The following is a 19,251-nucleotide window of genomic DNA, read 5'->3' as shown; positions in this document are numbered from 1 at the left end:
ACCGGCAGGTGGTATGTGGTGAGGAGGCAGGTGGTGTGTGGTGAAGAGGTAGGTGGTATGTTGTGAGCAGGCAAGTGGTGTGTGGTGAAGGGCAGGTGGTATGTGGTGAAGAGGCAGGTGGTATGTGGTGAAGAGGCAGGTGGTATGTGGTGAACAGGCAGGTTGTGTGTGGTGAAGGGCAGGTGGTATGTGGTGAAGAGGAGGGTGGTATTTGGTGAGGAGGCAGGCGTGGACCATCAATCTATGACTGTGACCCACAGACCCAGGGTGTGAGGTGTGTGGTGAAGAGGTAGGTGCAGATCATAGATGCTGACGTCACTTCCGGGTGAGTCTATGATGTCACTCCTCCCTCTGAGGCGCCCCCCTCCTGCAAGCCACTCTGAAGTCCTGGATTAACTTGGATCTCAGTTCATCCCAAACCCCACCAGGGGGTCCCCAGGGGCCCCTCAGATCCCAGGTGAAGGAAGCCAAAAACATCTCAAGGTTGTGCTTTTCCTCACAATGACAAAACATGCATTGTTTAATACAACTCCGAAGCAGGCCTCCCCTTGTGAGGACCAATGAGATCCTGTGCCCACAGAAACAGGCCCCGCTTCGTGCACCAATAGGATTAATAACAGTGTTCAGCAAATCCTTGTGTTTCATTTTACGCTTCCTGCTATGACTGACATCCGAGTGAGACAATTTATAAAAATGTAGACACTGAGGGGAAAATTTACAAGCCCCCTGCGCCACCCCTGCGTCACGCACCGACGGCGCATCTTGCTGCACCATTATATTTACAAGGACAGGAAAAGCCACCCTTTGTGACTTTTCCTCTGCTTGTAAATACAGTCCCTTCACACGCAGCGCTGTGGTGGAAGGGGCGTTCCATGGGTGTTGATGTGGGTGTTCCAACGCAACACCCACAGAACCAGCCATATTTCCAGATTTACGAGGAATCGCAAATCTAGAGATGCGTCTGAATGCTACGCCACCCTAGAGGTGGCGTAGCGAGGCGCAACAAGAAGAAATGTTTTCATTGCCAAGATCTTATGCCGCAATCCCCAGCTACGCCGTCCAGCGTGCTTTCCTTGGATTCTTCGCACTGGCCCGCAGGGCAATCCGACAATTCCCGAAGGCAGGCCTGACAGATCGCGTGAATGTGCATCTTTTATTGTGAAAGTGAAATAGAAGGCTGTCTGGACAATGACTTGAAAAGAATAAAACTTCACTTCCCTGTCCAGGACAGCGGCTAGAAGGCAGAGTGCTGTTGTGCACAGCGGCAGGAAGGACTGGCTGCAGAAGGCGGAAGGTCCGAGCAGCCGACTGCCACTTGTATTATACACCAGGAGGAGACGGTCTGCGCTGTAAGATGTTGTTCGCCCGCCACTTTCCTCCGATTCTAACTTCATGATGGGTGTTGCGTGGGAACACCCACAGCAACACCCTTGGAACGCCCCTCTCATGCAAAGTGCTGCGTGTGAAGGGGCCGTATTTACAAGAAGAGGAAAAGCCACTCAGGGTGGCTTTACATGCCCTTGTAAATATGGGGCAGATAAATGCGCTGCCAGTGGGTCACAAAAAGTGACGCGCCGGCGGCGCAATGAGCTTGTGAACCTGGCCCTGAGCTTGACTGGAAACCTGGGCATCTACATGGCCTGGGACACCTTCAACCAAATCTCATCAGCTGTGTTCGACTGAATGCTAAATGTGTGTTCTGTTTCACAACAGGGGCTTTGTGCCTCACACATGAGGCACAGAGTGCAGGGTAAAGCGGACATCCTTGTTAGGTGCTTTCGGTGAACCATACACTAAAGTTTTCAGACTGAAATAAATAAAGCTGGTACCCTTGGTGGGTATCTTGACCGACTTCAAATGTGAGGGAGCTTTTTTAATATATAAAAACCTGGGGCCCGATTCACAAAGGTAAACTGAGCCGAAAATCTAACTTTACGACTTTTGATATTCTCAAAGGGCATTTACGAGTAGTAAAGTTAGACTTTTGTCTCAGTTCAACTTAAGTTTTGGAGTGCAAACTTAAGTTAAACGGAGCCCAAAACTAACTTTACTACTCGCAAATGCCCTTTGAGAATACCGAAAGTCATAAAGTTATACTTTCGTCTCAGTTTACCTTTGTGAATCGGGCCCCAGGCCTGCAGAGTGCAATAAAGTATTTGAATCCATTCAGTAAAGTACTGGGGATAAACATTTCATCCATGAGCTCATATGGACTCCCAATCCACCCTGTCGGATGCCTTTTCGGCGTTGAATGAGACCAGCGGACGAAGCGATCGCCATTTGCTTCTTCTCGGCCCAAATGAACATGATTCTAGCTGTAGTGGTTTGGGCCGCTGGGCTTCTCAGGGGAAGAAATCGATGTTCATTAGTCAACACCAATGGGAATCCCACTGCAGCCGATCGAAAAGGGGAACCTTGGAACAATGCTTAGCATCAGAGTTAAGTTCCAATGAGGGCAGAGTGATGAAGGGAGGCGAGGAAGGGCACAGTTTATGAAGTAACAGAAACTGGAGATGAAGGGAAAGAACTCCTCTACCAAACGCCCCAACGAGTCTGAACAAGACCACCATGATATCTATAAGGACTTGAGTAAAGTCTCAAATGTAGAAGGTTTTTCTAGTATACTGAATGCAAGAATTAGAAAAGTAATATACGTTTATCGATTAAAAACCTGTAAAGACAATGTATTCATATTTAGTGCCTGAATTTGGTCTTGCCGGACGGGTTAGTCTGTCACATTGGTGAGGGTTATCCCGTCTGTCGAAACATAAATTACATAGGATATAATGGGATTTATATTTCAATGTATGGGTTATTCATCACTGTTTGATAGAGTGACCCGTCTGCCGACATCTAAAGCAGGCCCCAAGTGTTTGTGTTTATGTGTTGCTGTGCCACACCCTCCTGCAAGAGTAAGTATGAACTGTTCGAGCTCACTAGCCTCAGAAAATTAACGTCTTTGAGACAAAATAGGAGGGAAATTCCAAAACTAACAGGATGCAAACACTTACACTCCTGTAACTATGGCCCAAAAGCTTAGAACGTTCTTCCTGTCCGTCTATGATTAGAGCCTAGGGTCATACATTCACAAGAGACCTGGAAACCCTCTTCTGGGTGAGATTGCCTGTTTCAAGATTAAACCCTTCTGACTGCTCACACCAGGTGACCTGAACCCACACGCTTCAGTGTTGAAATGTGGGAGGCACAGAGTCTGAGTGGAACCCAAGGCGCCCCATGGATTCAGACTGTGGCCCAGAGCCGAAGGTCTAGACAGCGTAATGACACCTGACATCCAATATCACTTCTTCCCTCAACAAAATCGTGAAACAAAGTGTTCTGATGCTACCAAAACTTTTTATTGTGCTGTTGTGCAGTAGCCACACCAATATTTATCCTAGCAGAAAAGAGTCCAGTCGTATGGCTTTGAGAGGTGTTTGATTCTATGGATTGGCACAGGAGTGGTCTTCGCTTCGGCGGGCCTCTAGAGCTGTTCGATTCTATGGATTGGCACAGGAGTGGTCTTCGCTTTAGCTGGCCTCTAGAGCTGTTCGATTCTATAAATTGGCACAGGAGTAATCTTCGCTTTGGCCAGCCTCTAGAGGTGATCGATTCTATGGGTTGGCACAGGAGTGGTCTTCGCTTTGGCCAGCCTCTAGAGGTGATCGATTCTATGGGTTGGCACAGGAGTGGTCTTCACTTTGGCCAGCCTCTAGAGGTGTTCGAATCTATGGAGTGGCACAGGAGTGGTCTTCGCTTCGGCCGGCCTCTAGAGGTGATCGATTCTATGGGTTGGCACAGGAGTGGTCTTAGCTTCGGCCGGCCTCTGGAGGTTTTTGATTCTATGGATTGGCACAGGAGTGTTCTTCGCTTCGGCCAGCCTCAAGAGGTGTTGGATTCTATCGGTTGGCACAAGAGTGTTCTTCGCTTTGGCCGGCCTCTAGTGGTGTTCGATTATATGGATTGGCACAGGAGTGGTCTTCGCTTCGGCCGGCTCCTAGTGGTGTTCGATTCTATGGATTGGCACAGGAGTGGTCTTCGCTTCGGCCGGCCTCATGAGGTGTTGGATTCTATCAGTAGGCACTGGAGTGGTCCTCACTTCGGCTGGCCTTTCATGGTTCTGGGTTTAATTTGATGCCAGAGTACTGTGGATCCAGGGCAGCAGGGCGCAGACCTTGGTGTAGACCCCTGGGTAGTTTCTCTCTGCACAGCCGTAGCCCCAGGAAACGATGCCATGGAGTTCACCACCACAGACCAGTGGCCCTCCAGAGTCACCCTGCACCAGGAGAGAAAGACGAAGAAGAATCATCCACCAAAACAAGCCGTGACCATTATTCCGCCAGCAGCTCTTATCCAACCACCCCCGTCATAAAAGGTACGTTGACTCTGAGTGCCTGACTCTGCCTGACCTAGCCTCTCCATCTACAGCCCTTCTACTCCTGTCCTTCTTCCTTCCTATTTCTTATCCAGTTCATAGTATACCCCACCCAGGCCATGTAGGTTCCTTCCCTCTTGTGTGCACTTATCCCAGAAAAAATGGATTCCAGTGTAAATGTGATGTAGGATCCAATCAAACAACACCCAGACAGGTATCACCAGACCTAGACGGATACAGCGCTGGGAGCATCAGTGCAAGTGTCTCTCAGATCCAGACAGGTATCACCAGACCCAGAACAGGAGCAGCGCTGGGAGCAGCAGTGAAAGCTTCTGTCAGACCCAGAATGGGTACACCACTGGGAGCAGCAGCGCAAGCTTCTGTCAGACCAGAATGGGTACAGCGCTGGGAGCAGCAGTGCAAGCTTCTGTCAGACCCAGAATGGGTACAACGCTGGGAGCAGCAGTGCAAGCTTCTGTCATACCAGAATGGGTACAGCGCTGGGAGCAGCAGTGCAAGCTTCTGTCAGACCCAGAATGGGTACACCACTGGGAGCAGCAGCGCAAGCTTCTGTCAGACCAGAATGGGTACAGCGCTGGGAGCAGCAGCGCAAGCTTCTGTCAGACCAGAATGGGTACAACGCTGGGAGCAGCAGTGCAAGCTTCTGTCAGACCCAGAATGGGTACAACGCTGGGAGCAGCAGTGCAAGCTTCTGTCAGACCCAGAATGGGTACAGCGCTGGGAGCAGCAGTGCAAGCTTCTGTCACACCAGAATGGGTACCGCGCTGGGAGCAGCAGTGCAAGCTTCTGTCAGACCCAGAATGGGTGCAGCGCTGGGAGCAGCAGTGCAAGCTTCTGTCAGACCCAGAACAGGTGCAGCGCTGGGGGGAGCAGTGCAAGCTTCTGTCAGACCCAGAATGGGTACAGCCCTGGGAGCAGCAGTGCAAGCTTCTGTCAGACCAGAATGGGTACAGCGCTGGGAGCAGCAGTGCAAGTGAGGTTCCGTGACAATTGTAAGTGGTGTTTTCGACTCGCCCAAATATGGTCGAGTCTGGTATCTATGAACCGCAAATGACGAGTTTAGTGGGTGTACGCGTTTTCGCTGTGCTAACCTAAACCGTTTGTCTGTTTCGTGGGTTTCTTCATCTGAAGCCACGGGTTCCATCTTAGATACGGCATCCATTTTGTTTCTTGCCCTCAGGTAGCCAGCGAACGGACACTGTCCGCTTCGTGACCCTGGGATTCCCAAACTCTTGCGGAAGACACGTGTTCTTTTGAGGACGTCTTTATGACGAGGGGGATGACACTGTAAGGCAGATGGCCCCGCTCGAGGCTCATCTTGCCATGCCGGTCTATTGTCTCAGTTGTGCATTCATTAGGCATGTCTCCTTTGATCCCTGCAATTGTGTTTCTGATAGCACCCCTTACACTCTTTTCAATCTGTTCGCTATCCTTGTCTTCCTCTGCACCTGTTTCTGACTCTTCCTTGATTCATTTACAGCCGAACGGAATGCACTAAGGGTGGGAAGATGTACTTTTACAGTTGGGAACCGGCAAATGCTACTGTAATTATGTTCCGGGCCCTGAATACATGAAAGCGACCCCCTATGAAATTTACTGTGGGAACCGGGTTGTAACCTTTTGTTTGTCATGTTGTCCTATGACGAAAAACTGTATAAAAGGAGCGATCCACAGATACAATTCGAAGCAGTCTCCTTGAACATACATGTTATGTACTTCTCGTGACTTCTGTGTTCCCTGCAGTAAATAAACCTCGAATCTTTGACGCCGAAGGATGTGTCCCGTGTCTCTGTCATTTGTACGCCGGAACAGGTAACCCACGAAGGTTACAGGTGTTATCCCTGGCACCGCTGGGTCTTAGAAAAACCCAGTCCTTCAGTTGGCGCCCAACGTGGGGCTCGATCAGTGGTACCGGTCCAAAGCCCGACGATCGTGAGGAAATTCGTGTGAAATCTCCGAGGGAAGGTGCACCCCGCTTCATCGATCCTGTTGTCGAAACAAGTGGCCCGAAGACCTTTCCCGCGAAGATCCCCGCCTCCTGACGGCTACGACGGACTGCTGCCCTGACTGTAGACCTGTTTTGGCGCCCGGTGTAGACCTTGGTACAGCGAGACGATTGACGGGCCTTCCTGGTGACGCCATTGTTCTTTGAGTTAAGTATTTGTGGGTCGCTCCCAGAATCCTTAGTCTTTGTGGGTGCTTAGTTGTTGCATGGTTCCATTGCATTTGTGGTTCTTCGTATTTTGTTCTTAGTTGTTCTATTTGACGTCTGCAGTCGCCAAAAAACGAGGGTTTTTGCACTTTTGCAGGGATATTGTAATCCAATAACCCTTGACGTTTGTGAAACTTGGTTAGTGTGCACGATGCCTGGCCATAGTACTTTGTTCAGTTGCTTTAGAGGTTGTGGTGCGGATTCCCGATTGGAGGACTCGTGCCCGATACCTCCAGTTGGAACTCCAATTTACGAATTATATAGTCGCCATGGTGTGGGTCCTATCGCATTCAATGATTGCTGGGTTCGTTACACTAAAAATGATGGTGTCCTTAGTTGGCCACCTCATGGTAGTTTTGAGACCCCGATTTTAGATAATCTGGAAGCTAAATTGTTTCAAAAGAAAGCAAGGCCGGCCATGTTTGATTCCTTTCGGTTATGGCGTAAAGAAGCCAAGGAGAAAGAAATCAAGCAGCTTAAACGTAATAAGAGAGAAGGTATTGTTACAACGATGAGAAATGCAGAGCAGTTTCAGCGAGACAAAGAAGAGAAGGAAAAGGAAATTTTTGATAGATTACAACGTATGACAGTGGATAAATGTTATCCCGCTTTACTGACGGGTACGGAAAAGAAGGGAGAGGAAGCAGTAGAGGATCCTTTGTTGTCCTATCTACTGAAGTCGCCACCTCCATATGCACAGGATACCACAATCCCTGTGGTTCCCCTGTTCCTCAACCTGTTGTTCCGGCAGCTGTTAACCAGCCTGTCCCTGGTCCTACCTTTGCGAATCCTCTTGTTCCCATTCCTCTACCTGCTCCTGTCCCTACTGCTCCACCGTCTATACCTTCTCAAACTACTATCCCCGCTACTTCCACTCTTGTGGCTACTCCTACTGCTCCTGCTCCTCTTGTTTTTGGTCCTCCTGTTGTTACCCCTTTACTTCTCTCCTCTTCCTCGTCTGTTCGGCGACGTATTCCTAATATTGTTTCTAACTTTTACTCTCCTCTTGGACCAATTCTCGGGTCTGCTGATTCTGATGCTCCCCAAAGACGAAGTCAGCTTCCTAGTGGTAGGGAACGTGATACGCTATTTAAAATGGCGAAAAATTGGATTAGGTATCCCCTCAAGAATCCTCCACGCATAGTTGTTGATACCTTCTCCCAATTTAACGAGCCAACACAGAGATTTGTGTTCGAAGAAATGTGCAAATTCTTACGTGATGAAATATCAGTTGATGCGGCAGATGATGTATTGGCCGCTGTAACTGAACTTCAGCTTCAGTTTTCGAGTGGTATGATCGTGGGTAGCAATGTTAGACGCGCTGTCGAGCATCTACTATCTTTTCGTTCCACTGTAATGCCTCATGCATTGTTTAAAGACGAACATGAGGAATGGATGTCGACGCCTGGTCAGTTCCCCATGCGTGAAGTTCCACCAGTGTATATGCCAGGTAACCCTGGTGCTGCTCCTCCGGTCCTGCCACACTTTCAGAGAGTTTGGATACACCTCCCATGGAAGCGATCGGAAGTTTTGCAGGTAAAGCAATCTTTGCCTGACCCTCGCAAAAATCCTGCAGGGTACTATAAAGAACTGTCTCAACTAGTGGATGCTACGATAATGAATCTTGCCGACATCGACATGTTGTTTGGAAATGTCGTACCGCAACCGGTATGGGCAAAAATACGTCATGAAGATCATGCAGCTGAATTAGGTGGTGATTGGGCTGCACTTACAGCCGCGGATGGTTTGCAGGTTGGTGGGGCTAAGCCTGAGCAGTTAATTGCGGCTTTGCCCCAGAGAATAATTACCCTTATGAAGACACTTATGCCAGCAATGAAAATTAACTGGGATAAATTGTCTGCTTGTAAGCAAAAGAAGGACGAGAGTGTCTCCGATTTCTTTACGAGATTTGAGGAGGCATTCATTAATCATAGTGGTCAAGATATGGGCACTGAGGGAGGTCAGAGATTGTTTGTGGATAAATTTGTATCAAATTTGTTGCCTGACCTAAGCAATAAATTAAGAAATTCAGAGAGTGCGTGGGCTGTTTCTACTTCTGCCCAGATATTGGCTACGGCTCAATATTATGAAAATAGAGAGAAAGAGGAAAAGATCGTGCAGATAAAAAGACGAAAGAGCTCAAAACGAAAGTTCTGTTACAACAAGCGTATCCTCCGCGCTCAAATCAAAATGATTCTCAGCAACGGAATAGATCGCAATCACAGCCCGCTAGGTCGCAGTCGCGGAAGGACTCTCCTTCGCAGAGATCTATGCTTGGGTACAATCAGTGTGCCTATTGTAGAGGTGAGGGTCATCTGAAATTTGATTGTCCGGTTTTGCGCGATCGGAATAATGGAAATTCATCTAGAGGAGGTCGTAGTGGTCCTCAACAGGCTTCACAAGGTAGAGGTCGTGGTGTTACTCAGAATCAAAATGAGCGTTCTTATAATTCTTCTGATTCCAATAATTGTTTTGATCAGCGTGGTTCATCATCAGGTAGATCCGCGCAGTACAATGTGGACGATTATTACGTTGATCAGGGTACTGATGACGGTAATTACTAGGACAGCCATAGACAAGGAGAGGGAGTAGTATCAGTTCCGGTTGATCAGAGAGGGCCTTACGTCGCAGTTGCCACCTCGGGCGTAGTTGAGCCTTTTCTGTTGCACACTGGTGCAGTGAAAAGTTCCATCATGCATTCGAAACTCCCTGGTGCACCTTTGTCTGGCTTAACAAATGTTTCCGTTGGATTCTCCGGCGCCCCTGTTAGCAATCCGGTTTCTCGCCATTTGCCCCTTACAATTGGGCCTCGTGAGCTGGAAGCTCTTTTGATTTTGACTACTGGTTGTGGTGAAAATCTTTTGGGTCTGGATTTGCTGAAACGTTTGTATGCGACTTTGTATTGTTCTCCTGCGGGAGTAAAGCTTACATTGGGTGAGAGAGTAATCTCTCCTATGTACTTGTCACTTGATAAGCTCCCACCAGAATTGAGTTCTCTTCCTGCATCTTTGTGGGCAACAGGTCCCAATGACGTGGGCCTGCTTGACATCTCCCCTTATGTTGTCCAATTGAAATCGAATGTGCGATTACCACGTATTCCCCAGTATCGTATCTCCCTTGATGGTGAGCGAGCGTTGTTAGCGATCATCTATGACTTGATCGAGAAAGATGTTATCGAGGAGACTCGGGGAAACGTGTGTAATAGTCCTGTGTTACCTATTCTAAAACGCACTGATCCATCTAAGCCTCCTGTTTATCGTTTTGTCATTGATTTGCGGGAGGTGAATAAAATTGTAGTTCCTCAGTTCCCTGTGGTGCCTGATATCACGGCTTTACTGACTCTGATTCCAGCATCTGCATCCTGGTTCTCGTGATCGATCTGAAGAATGCTTTCTTTAGCATTCCGATTGCTGAGGAGAGCAGGGACCTATTCGGTTTCTCGTTAGGTGGTCGCAGCTTTAGGTTTAAACGCGCTCCTCAGGGCTATTGTGAGAGTCCATCGATATACAGCCAAGCCCTGAAGAGTCAACTTGATGCGTTTGTATTACCGGCTGGTGTGGCCTTGATCCAATATGTCGATGACTTATTGGTGGCTGCGGACACACGAGACATTTGCAAAACTGCTACGGTGTCTTTGTTGCAACATCTTTGTGACTTACATCACAAGGTGTCACCTTCTAAACTGCAATATTGTTGCCAAGAAGTAACCTATTTAGGTCACTTATTGTCAAAGGAGGGAAGAAGGTTGACCCCAGAGAGAATTGCAGCGATCGCTCGAATGACTGTGCCAACAACTTAGAGAGATGTGCGTGCCTTTCTAGGTATCATATCATACTGCAGGCAATGGATTCCAAATTTTTCATTGCTAGCGAAACCATTGGTAGCTCTCACGTGCAAGGATGTTCCAACTCCTTTGCCATGGACGGAAGAGTGTCAGAAAAGCTTTTCTGAACTGCGTGATGCGTTGTGTTTGGCCCCTGTGTTAGGTACTCCTGACTACAGTAAGCCGTTTACACTATACGTTCACGAGAGGGAAGGTTGTGCGTTGAGTGTTTTGACGCAACAATTTGGCGGTAAGCAGCGTCCATGTGCATATTTTTCCTCGACCTTGGACCCAGTAGCTAGAGCATTGCCGAGTTGTTTAGGAGCGACAGAGGCAGCTGCGGTGTCCATCCGACAATCTGCAGGATTGGTCATGGATAATATGCTTACGGTGATGGTTCCGCATGCAGTTGATACTCTCTTGAATCGTACGAAAACCCAACACTTGACGAGTGCAAGGTTGTCTGGTTATGAGTTGACGCTTTTGGCAAGTCACATTCAAATAAAGCGCTGCAATGTTCTAAATCCGGCGATTTTGTTGCCAACCAATATGGAATCAGACGAGGTACCACCACACGATTGTTATTTGCGAACTGAGGAAGAAACGAAGGGTCGTGTTGACCTAAAAAACACTCCATTGGAAGAACCCGATGGTACTTTGTATGTGGACGGTTCGTGTTTTAAGTTGCCGAATGGTGATGTGACGACTGCTGTGGTAACGTTAAGTACGGTTGTGGAAACAGCGAGACTGAATCAGAATTCTGCACAGGCGGCAGAACTAATTGCTTTGACGAGAGCGTGTGTTTTGTCCAAAGGAAAGCGGGTGAATGTGTTTACCGATAGTCAGTATGCCTTTGGTGTTGCTCATAGCTTTGGACGATTGTGGCGAGAGAGAGGTTTTATGACATCGCATGGTACGAAAATCCAGCACGGACAGCTTGTAAATGATCTTTTGGATGCACTTACATTGCCCAAGCAGGTGGCGATTATTAAATGTAGTGCACACCGTAAGGTGACGGATGATGTTGGTCGTGGCAATGCGTTTGCTGATGAGATTGCTAAGGAGACTGCGAAAAATCTTACAACTAGAATGTATGTAACGAGTTCGGTAAGGTGGCCTGCAGAAACTGGTATGTGTGAGGATACTATTGAAAGTGTGAAAGCGATTCAGAATGAGGCCACCAAAACTGAAAAGACCAAGGGGAAGGAAAGCACAGGAAAGTTGGATGCGAATGGTTGTTGGATTGATTTGTCGGAGAATAAAAGATGGATGTTGCCGGATGCATATGTGCTGGCTGTTGTGACCATGGCACACGGTTTATCGCATATTAGCGCGAAAGGTATCTGCAAGTTGTTGTCCCCTGTATGGAAGAATGATGGTATCGCTAAGTGTGCTGAGAGATTGGTCAAGAATTGTATGATATGTATGATGTACAATCCTGGTAAGGGCACTCCTACACCCCCTGGCCATTTTGCTCCTCCTACATGTCCCTTTGAGGTAATTCAGTTGGACTTCATCCATATGGAGCAATGTAATAACCTGAAATACGTTTTAGTTGTGGTTTGTGCATTCTCCCGATGGATTGAAGCTTACCCTCTCAAAGACAATACTGCCCTGTCCACAGCGAAAGTCCTACTGAAGGAATACTTTCCTCGGTATGGGATGCCACGGATTGTATGGTCTGATAACGGAAGTGAGTTTGTGGGGAGTGTGATGAAGAGTGTGTGTAAGGGCCTTGGAATTACACAAAAATTCCACAGCGCCAATCATCCTCAGTCAGCAGGTTTGGTTGAGGGGTACAATGGTACTCTAAAATTAAAACTCGCAAAGATTCAGGCTACGACTGGTCTCTCGTGGCCCGACGCTTTGCCCTTGGCTCTCCTGTCAACCAGGGCGACTGTACACTCTCGAGTAGGGCTCAGCCCATATGAGATTGTGTTCGGCCGTCCTGCAAATATTTGGGGGGTTCCTAGACCCAGTGCATTTACAAATCTTGAATATCCAATGCTAATTGATTACCTTCATGATCTGACTGCTAAACTGAGGTTAATTCATCAACAGGTCTTTGAAGCACTGCCGGCGCAGACGGAGGGTCCAGGCCACCAGCTCCAACCCGGAGACTGGGTGGTTACTAGGAATTTTGGCCGAAAGCGAAACCTTGAGCCGAGGTTTATTGGACCCTTCCAAGTGCTCCTCGCCACGAGAACTGCTGTTCGTTTGGAGGGTCGCAAGCATTGGGTGCACGCCACCCACACCAAAAAGGTGGCAATACCTTTACCAGCGGACTCGTGGGTGAGGACAGGCATCGCCTCATTTGAAACCGAAGCTTTGCCGAACTTTGTGCCGTTCAGTGACGCTCAGCCTGTGGGAGATACTTCAGTGCAGCCAAATAACTCTGTTGAACCTTTGTCATTGGAGAAGTCAAGATCTGTACTATCGTCTGACCGACAGGACTCTGTTTCATCATCCGATCAATTGTTTGAAGAGCAGACTCGTCCTGGAAGGAGCAGATATTTTCTTCGTTCCAATACTAGAGACAAATAAAATTATTTTTGCTTCTTCCTTTTTGAAATTCACGTTACCCCCATTATCACTCTGAACACTTTTGAAAAACTGTGGTTTCTGTTTGTATTCTGAGTTCTTTTCCACACATGTGTGTTTTTCTCCACAGCTAGGAGATTTTGTATATATTGTTTGATTAAAAGAACCTTACATCCGGGTTAACCGTAGGGCCGTGCGGGTACTTCCTTCTGTTTAGTAGGTCCTGACACTAGGTTGGAGGCCGTCGATTCCTAGGAACTCCTGGGATTGACTATTGCTACACAGAACGAAGTGCGTCAAGAACGTTGCGGACGGTTTTAGAGGATGGCATTCTCAAAGTTGTTGGAAGTGGAGAAGACTCAAGCGCAAAGATCCGAACTGCATAGGGTCGTACGTACCAAATGCTTTATGTTTCAGGTGTTTCTACTGTTCCTAACTGTTTCTTCGTTACTGGTGGGTGGAGTGTATTATACGATACAATCACTACTGCCTCCTGCTTCACCTACCCCTTCCTCTGAACCAAAACCTACTTCCACTGTTTCTCCTCATTCTTTTCACATCGTACCCCAACACGAGCAGGTTAGACGTGCAATATTTATGAACAATTCCTTTGTTCAGCTCCTTCACCAGCATCAGTTGGTGATGAACACTACCAACTGTTGGGTGTGTGGGTTAATGCCACATACCACTGATAGGGGAATTCCGTACTTGGTCCTTCCTTACAGTTCCCAGGGTTCAGCTCGAACATTTCAAACAATGTTTCGTAGTGCACTAGATTTCTACCCCCATCGAGAGCCACACACTGCAGATCATGGTCCTGGCCCGTACCACAAGCTTTTGGCAAGAGCGATTGCCGATTTAGATAGGGATATCTTCGACGCATCGCTTATCCCAGAGGAAGAGGTGCGAGCATACAGAGATCTGAGTGAGGCTGAGTATAGTATGTCAGTGGGTGATCGGCAGCTTAAAAGTTCGTCTCCGATCTGGATCGCACCCCATCTCGGTAATTTCTGTCTGAAAGCTCTTGGCCGAAGCCCGCTAGCTCAGCTCGGGAGGAGTGCCTGTACCGAAACGTATGTTTTGCCGACGGCGTCTTCCCCTGTTCTTCTGACTGCCAAAGGTACTTACTTTGTTTGTTATGACCGCGCATATACATGGTTGCCTCGTGACTTTTCAGGCACATGTTATATTGCGAATTTGTTGCCGCCGACCTTTACTGTAGGGTCGGATTATCACAAGACCAGAGTTGTGAGAGGCGTGATTAGCGAAGAGGACACTGCCGGTCAAGAAGCAGGAGACTTCTTTAAGGGTTTCTTGCCGTTTTGGGGACCTATGATCAATAGTAGGAACCTGAGACAGTTGACTCGAGTGGTGGAATCGACCGCGAATATCACTGCAAGTGCCCTTGGTAACATTACAGCAGAGCTTCAGGCTGACAAGCTTATGACGTTGCAAAATCGTATGGTTTTAGACGTTGTTCTTGCAGATAGAGGTGGAGTATGTAAGGTGATCCATTCGAGTTGCTGCATTTTCATTCCTGACAACGCTCCAACTGTCTATCAAGCCATCTCGAAGTTGCATAAGATCTCCGAGTCCATACACGTGGACGTAGGTGATTGGACGCTACTCGGGAGGTTTTGGGGCCTGATGTCGACGTGGGGTTGGAAGATTCTGATGATCATCGGGGTTGTTGTAGCATTTCTGTTCACGTGTTGTCTTTGTGTGCAGTGTGGTCCTGCCTTATGTGGCCTCTGTGCCACAACGTGTATAAGACGGCCACCTGTTACCAAAGAAGCATTGATGGATAGAATAATGTTGCAGCAGCATCTGGATGGTCTGATGAATATCGAGATCGATTCTGATTATGACTAGTGCTTGCCTACATGAGGGCAAAAGGAGCGTCTGAGGTTCCGTGACAATTGTAAGTGGTGTTTTCGACTCGCCCGAATATGGTCGAGTCTGGTATCTATGAACCGCAAATGACGAGTTTAGTGGGTGTACGCGTTTTCGCTGTGCTAACCTAAACCGTTTGTCTGTTTCGTGGGTTTCTTCATCTGAACCCACGGGTTCCATCTTAGATACGGCATCCATTTTGTTTCTTGCCCTCAGGTAGCCAGCGAACGGACACTGTCCGCTTCGTGACCCTGGGATTCCCAAACTCTTGCGGAAGACACATGTTCTTTTGAGGACGTCTTTATGACGAGGGGGATGACACTGTAAGACAGATGGCCCGCTTGAGGCTCATCTTGCCGTGCCGGTCTATTGTCTCAGTTGTGCATTCATTAGGCATGTCTCCTTTGATCCCTGCAATCGTGTTTCTGATAGCACCCCTTACACTCTTTTCAATCTGTTCGCTATCCTTGTCTTCCTCTGCACCTGTTTCTGACTCTTCCTTGATTCGTTTACAGCCGAACGGAATGCACTAATGGTGGGAAGATGTACTTTTACAGTTGGGAACCGGCAAATGCTACTGTAATTATGTTCCGGGCCCTGAATACATGAAAGCGACCCCCTATGAAATTTACTGTGGGAACCGGGTTGTAACCTTTTGTTTGTCATGTTGTCCTATGATGAAAAACTGTATAAAAGGAGTGATCCACAGATACAATTCGAAGCAGTCTCCTTGAACATACATGTTATGTACTTCTCGTGACTTCTGTGTTCCCTGCAGTAAATAAACCTCGAATATTTGACGCCGAAGGATGTGTCCCGTGTCTCTGTCATTTGTACGCCGGAACAGGTAACCCACGAAGGTTTCAGGTGTTATCCCTGGCACCGCTGGGTCTTAGAAAAACCCAGTCCTTCACAAGCTTCTGTCAAACCCAGAATGGGTGCAGCACTGGGAGCAGCAGTGCAAGCTTCTGTTAGACCCAGAATGGGTACAGCGCTGGGAGCAGCAGTGCAAGCTTCTGTCAGACCCAGAATGGTACATCGCTGAGAGCAGCAGTGCAAGCTTCTGTTAGACCCAGAATGGGTACACCGCTGGGAGCAGCAGTGCAAGCTTTTGTCAGACCCAGAATAGCTACATTTCTGAATGTGACAGAAGCTTGCTCTGCTGCTCCCACCACTGTATCTGTTCTGCGTCTGAGAGAAGCTGCTCGCAGTATTGTACCTGTTCTGTGTGTGAGAGAAGCTTGCACTGGACCATGTGCTTCTTGTTTTAGGTGCAAGAAAGTAAGCATGGGCGAATTTTGGGAATTCGCGATCCGTGAATTTGCAGATTTGCGAATTCGCATTCCGCAAAATTCGCGAATTTGTGCGAATTTGCGGATTTTTGCGTGTTGGCGGGTGCCCGCGGGGCGCTTTGCGTGTTCGCGGGTGTTCGCAGGGCGCTTTGCGTGTTCGCTGTTTTTTTTTTTGCCTGGTTAATCACTGCCACCCTCTCGTTTTTTTATGCCCTTCTGCCCTCTGTACCACTCGTTTCTGTGCCCTTCTGCCCTCTGCCCCACTCATTTTTTGACCCCTTCTGCCCTCTGTCCCACTTTTGTGCCCTTCTGCCCTCAGCCCCAATTAGAATGGCGCCGGCAAGCTGCCAGCGCCATTCTAAAATAGCTACAAAGAGCTTCAACAGGAAGCACTAATAGATAAAGTAAAGCAGGTGCTCGAGTTAAAGGTCAAATTAAGTTACACAATCATTAATCACCCCAAGTTTGGGGTGATTAATGATTGTGTAACTGAATTTGAGCTTCAACTCGAGCACCAGCTTTACTTTATCTATTAGTGCTTCCTGTTGAAGCTGACTTTTGTAACTATTTTAGAATGGCTCTGGCAGCTTGCGAGCGCCATTCTAAAATAGCTACAAAGAGCTTCAACAGGAAGCACTAATAGATAAAGTAGAGCAGGTGCTTGAGTTGAAGGTCAAATTAAGTTACACAATCAATAATCACCCCAAGTTTGGGGTGATTAATGATTGTGTAACTGAATTTGAGCTTCAACTCGAGCACCAGCTTTACTTTATCTATTAGTGCTTCCTGTTGAAGCTGACTTTTGTAACTATTTTAGAATGGCTCTGGCAGCTTGCCGGCGCCATTCTAAAAGAGTTACAAAAGTCAGCTTGAACTTTTGACCCAATCCGTTCCGCTCGCGGATTTTGCGGGAAATTTGCGAATCTCGCGCATTGCAAATTTACCGAAAATCCTCAAAATCCACGAGCGGAACGGATTTTCCGTCCATACTTACAAGAAAGCATTAAATCTGTCTTTGTGGTACCAAACTGCACACAGGCCTCAGTGTGAAATCAAACTGCAACTGGTTGCTTACCTTCCTGAGGACTGCGCATGTCCAGCTTAAATTAAACTAAAACCCCCATACCTCCCCTGGCAGAGAGTGAAGGGCCAGTCAGAATTCACCACTGACTCAGGCACAGACTGGACTCTACCTCCCCCTGTTGTATACCCCCCCCCTCCGGTCACAGGCTGGACTCTACCTCTCCCCTTTGTCTAGACCCCCCTCCCCGTCACAGGCTGGACTTAATCCCCCCGCGGTCTGTAGCCCCTGACTCTGTCACAGATGGGACTCTAACTCCCCCTAATTTTTTATTTTGTTATTTTTTTTTGTTTTATATGGCGGTTGATAGACATGAGGGTATCAGAGTGCTTTACAAGTGATGTAAGTACATAAATACGTTTCTATGAGGTACAAAAGCAGTTATTAATGTAAACGTCACAAGACAGTCCAGCATTCTATGGTTATGGAGTCAAACACAGGGTACATGGAGGCGAAAGGCATCAGGGACTAAAAGGCGACTGAGCACGTCACCCGGATGCAATTGAACAGGTAATGCTACCGTCCGGAAGGGGTTAATGAATGAGGGAACCAAAAAACAAGGAGCAAGGAGTTTGCCTGTGAGGAGGAGAGATTTGACCTGAGGAAAGTAGCGGGTCACAGCGGAGACCTTTAGGGAGCGAGTTCCAGATGTTTGGAGCATTACCTGAGAAGGAGCGAGATTGAGATGATTTCTTCTTGAAGTTTGTAGGGTCGAGAAGAAGCGTTGGAGCTTCTCGGAGCCCGGGCTCTTCCAGCGCTTGGGATTTTATTTCTAAGTTTTTTTGTCTATGAGGCAGTTTGCGGGTGGTGCCGGCTGTCTGGAAAATGCAATCTGCCTTCGATGGGAAGACATTTGAGACTACTGAGGGCAGGAGAGATGAGATCACATGTTTTGGGACCTCTGAGGAGTCTGCCAGCTGCGTTAAGAGCAGCTTTAATGGGTTCTGGGTGACATTTAGGGGTTATTGTAAGGGGAGAATTATCATCGTCAAGTTTTGAGATGACAAGTGATTGCACTGAAATCTAAAATCATCAGTGGGATAAACAGCTTTACTTTCTTGAGGTGTCGGAGTCTGCAAAGCTCTCCTTTGGTGGAGTTGTTGATGCTCTCCACCATGAACATGTTCTTGTCCAGGGTGATGCACGGGGAGTGGATGGAGTTAGAAAGGCATAAGGCCCCATAAAGAGTGTCCAGATTCTTGATTCGTGAGCTCACCAAAAGACGCAGTCCACGATGCACATGATGCGGTGTGGCTGAAGATTCTGGGCACTGGTGGTGCTGGAGGTTGGGGCTACTTGGAACCCGAAGATCGTCTTGAAAAGAAGCCAACAAGCCTTTGCAACTGTAAGTTGGATGAACTGCACAGGGGTTCAGTTATTCCAACCCCAACTAGGGATACTGGCCTCAAACTTGGTGAGAGGGTAGGGCAGGCCTCGGGAGCTGAGGAAAACCACCACCTGTGTTGCAGAGCCCACGGAGTCGGAAGGAGCTCAGGATCTGCAAACCACCGGTCGACTTAGTTGAATTCCCTGAAAATGCAGTGGATTGACTCCTTCACTCCAAAGACGATTCCTTCAGGCATTTTTGACGCTTCACAGGCCTTGGAAGGTTCCTGTATGGTGCACAGGCACAGAGGATGCAGCAGACTGGACGGGAGACGGAGTTGAGCCCAAACGAAGTCCAGAGTGCGCAGATGGTAGAAGAAGTGATGTCTGATCTGAATCTTATCCCACGACGAATCTAGGGACGAACACCCAGGGAAGCCCTTAAGTACCCTAGGGACAGGGTTGGGAAGATTCAGGGAACCATCCCAGGGGAGGGTCCGGACAGGTGGGAGGTTACTCCCCTGTCCATTGTCCAGTTTCACGCCAGATCAGGAGCCAAAAGCTCTCAGAGCTAGTTTGAACTGGACTATGCATGGGGACACCAAATGTGCCCCTCATGCAGACTGAGTGGCGCTGGCAAGAGCACCCACCCAGGCCTAATACACTAAACCCTGTCTGGGATGTGGTCAC

At 48.1% G+C, this 19,251-nt stretch overlaps 1 protein-coding gene across 3 annotated transcripts in view; it reads right to left on the bottom strand.

Annotated features, from left to right (window-relative positions):
- Positions 1-3,337: 3,337 nt before the first annotated feature.
- LOC147665137 (anionic trypsin-2-like) overlaps positions 3,338-19,251 on the bottom strand; it is a 39,906-nt gene continuing 23,992 nt past the window's right edge. The window contains exons 5-6 of one of the 3 annotated variants that reach the window (XR_015305029.1): positions 4,050-4,273; positions 3,338-3,821 (exon numbers count right to left, since the gene is read on the bottom strand). Coding sequence is in view for 1 of the 3 variants with exons in the window: in XM_086949740.1 (XP_086805866.1) it covers positions 4,124-4,273 (150 nt within the window). In the remaining 2 variants the exon portion in view is untranslated. Of the gene's footprint in view, positions 4,274-19,251 lie in introns of all 3 variants that reach the window. The other 2 variants (XR_015305030.1, XM_086949740.1) reach the window with 2 other exon arrangements.

The sequence above is a fragment of the Lissotriton vulgaris genome, unplaced genomic scaffold, assembly GCF_964263255.1.
Source record: "Lissotriton vulgaris unplaced genomic scaffold, aLisVul1.2 SCAFFOLD_3001, whole genome shotgun sequence".
NCBI lineage: Eukaryota > Metazoa > Chordata > Amphibia > Caudata > Salamandridae > Lissotriton > Lissotriton vulgaris.
This window is presented reverse-complemented; position numbering and strand designations above follow the sequence as displayed.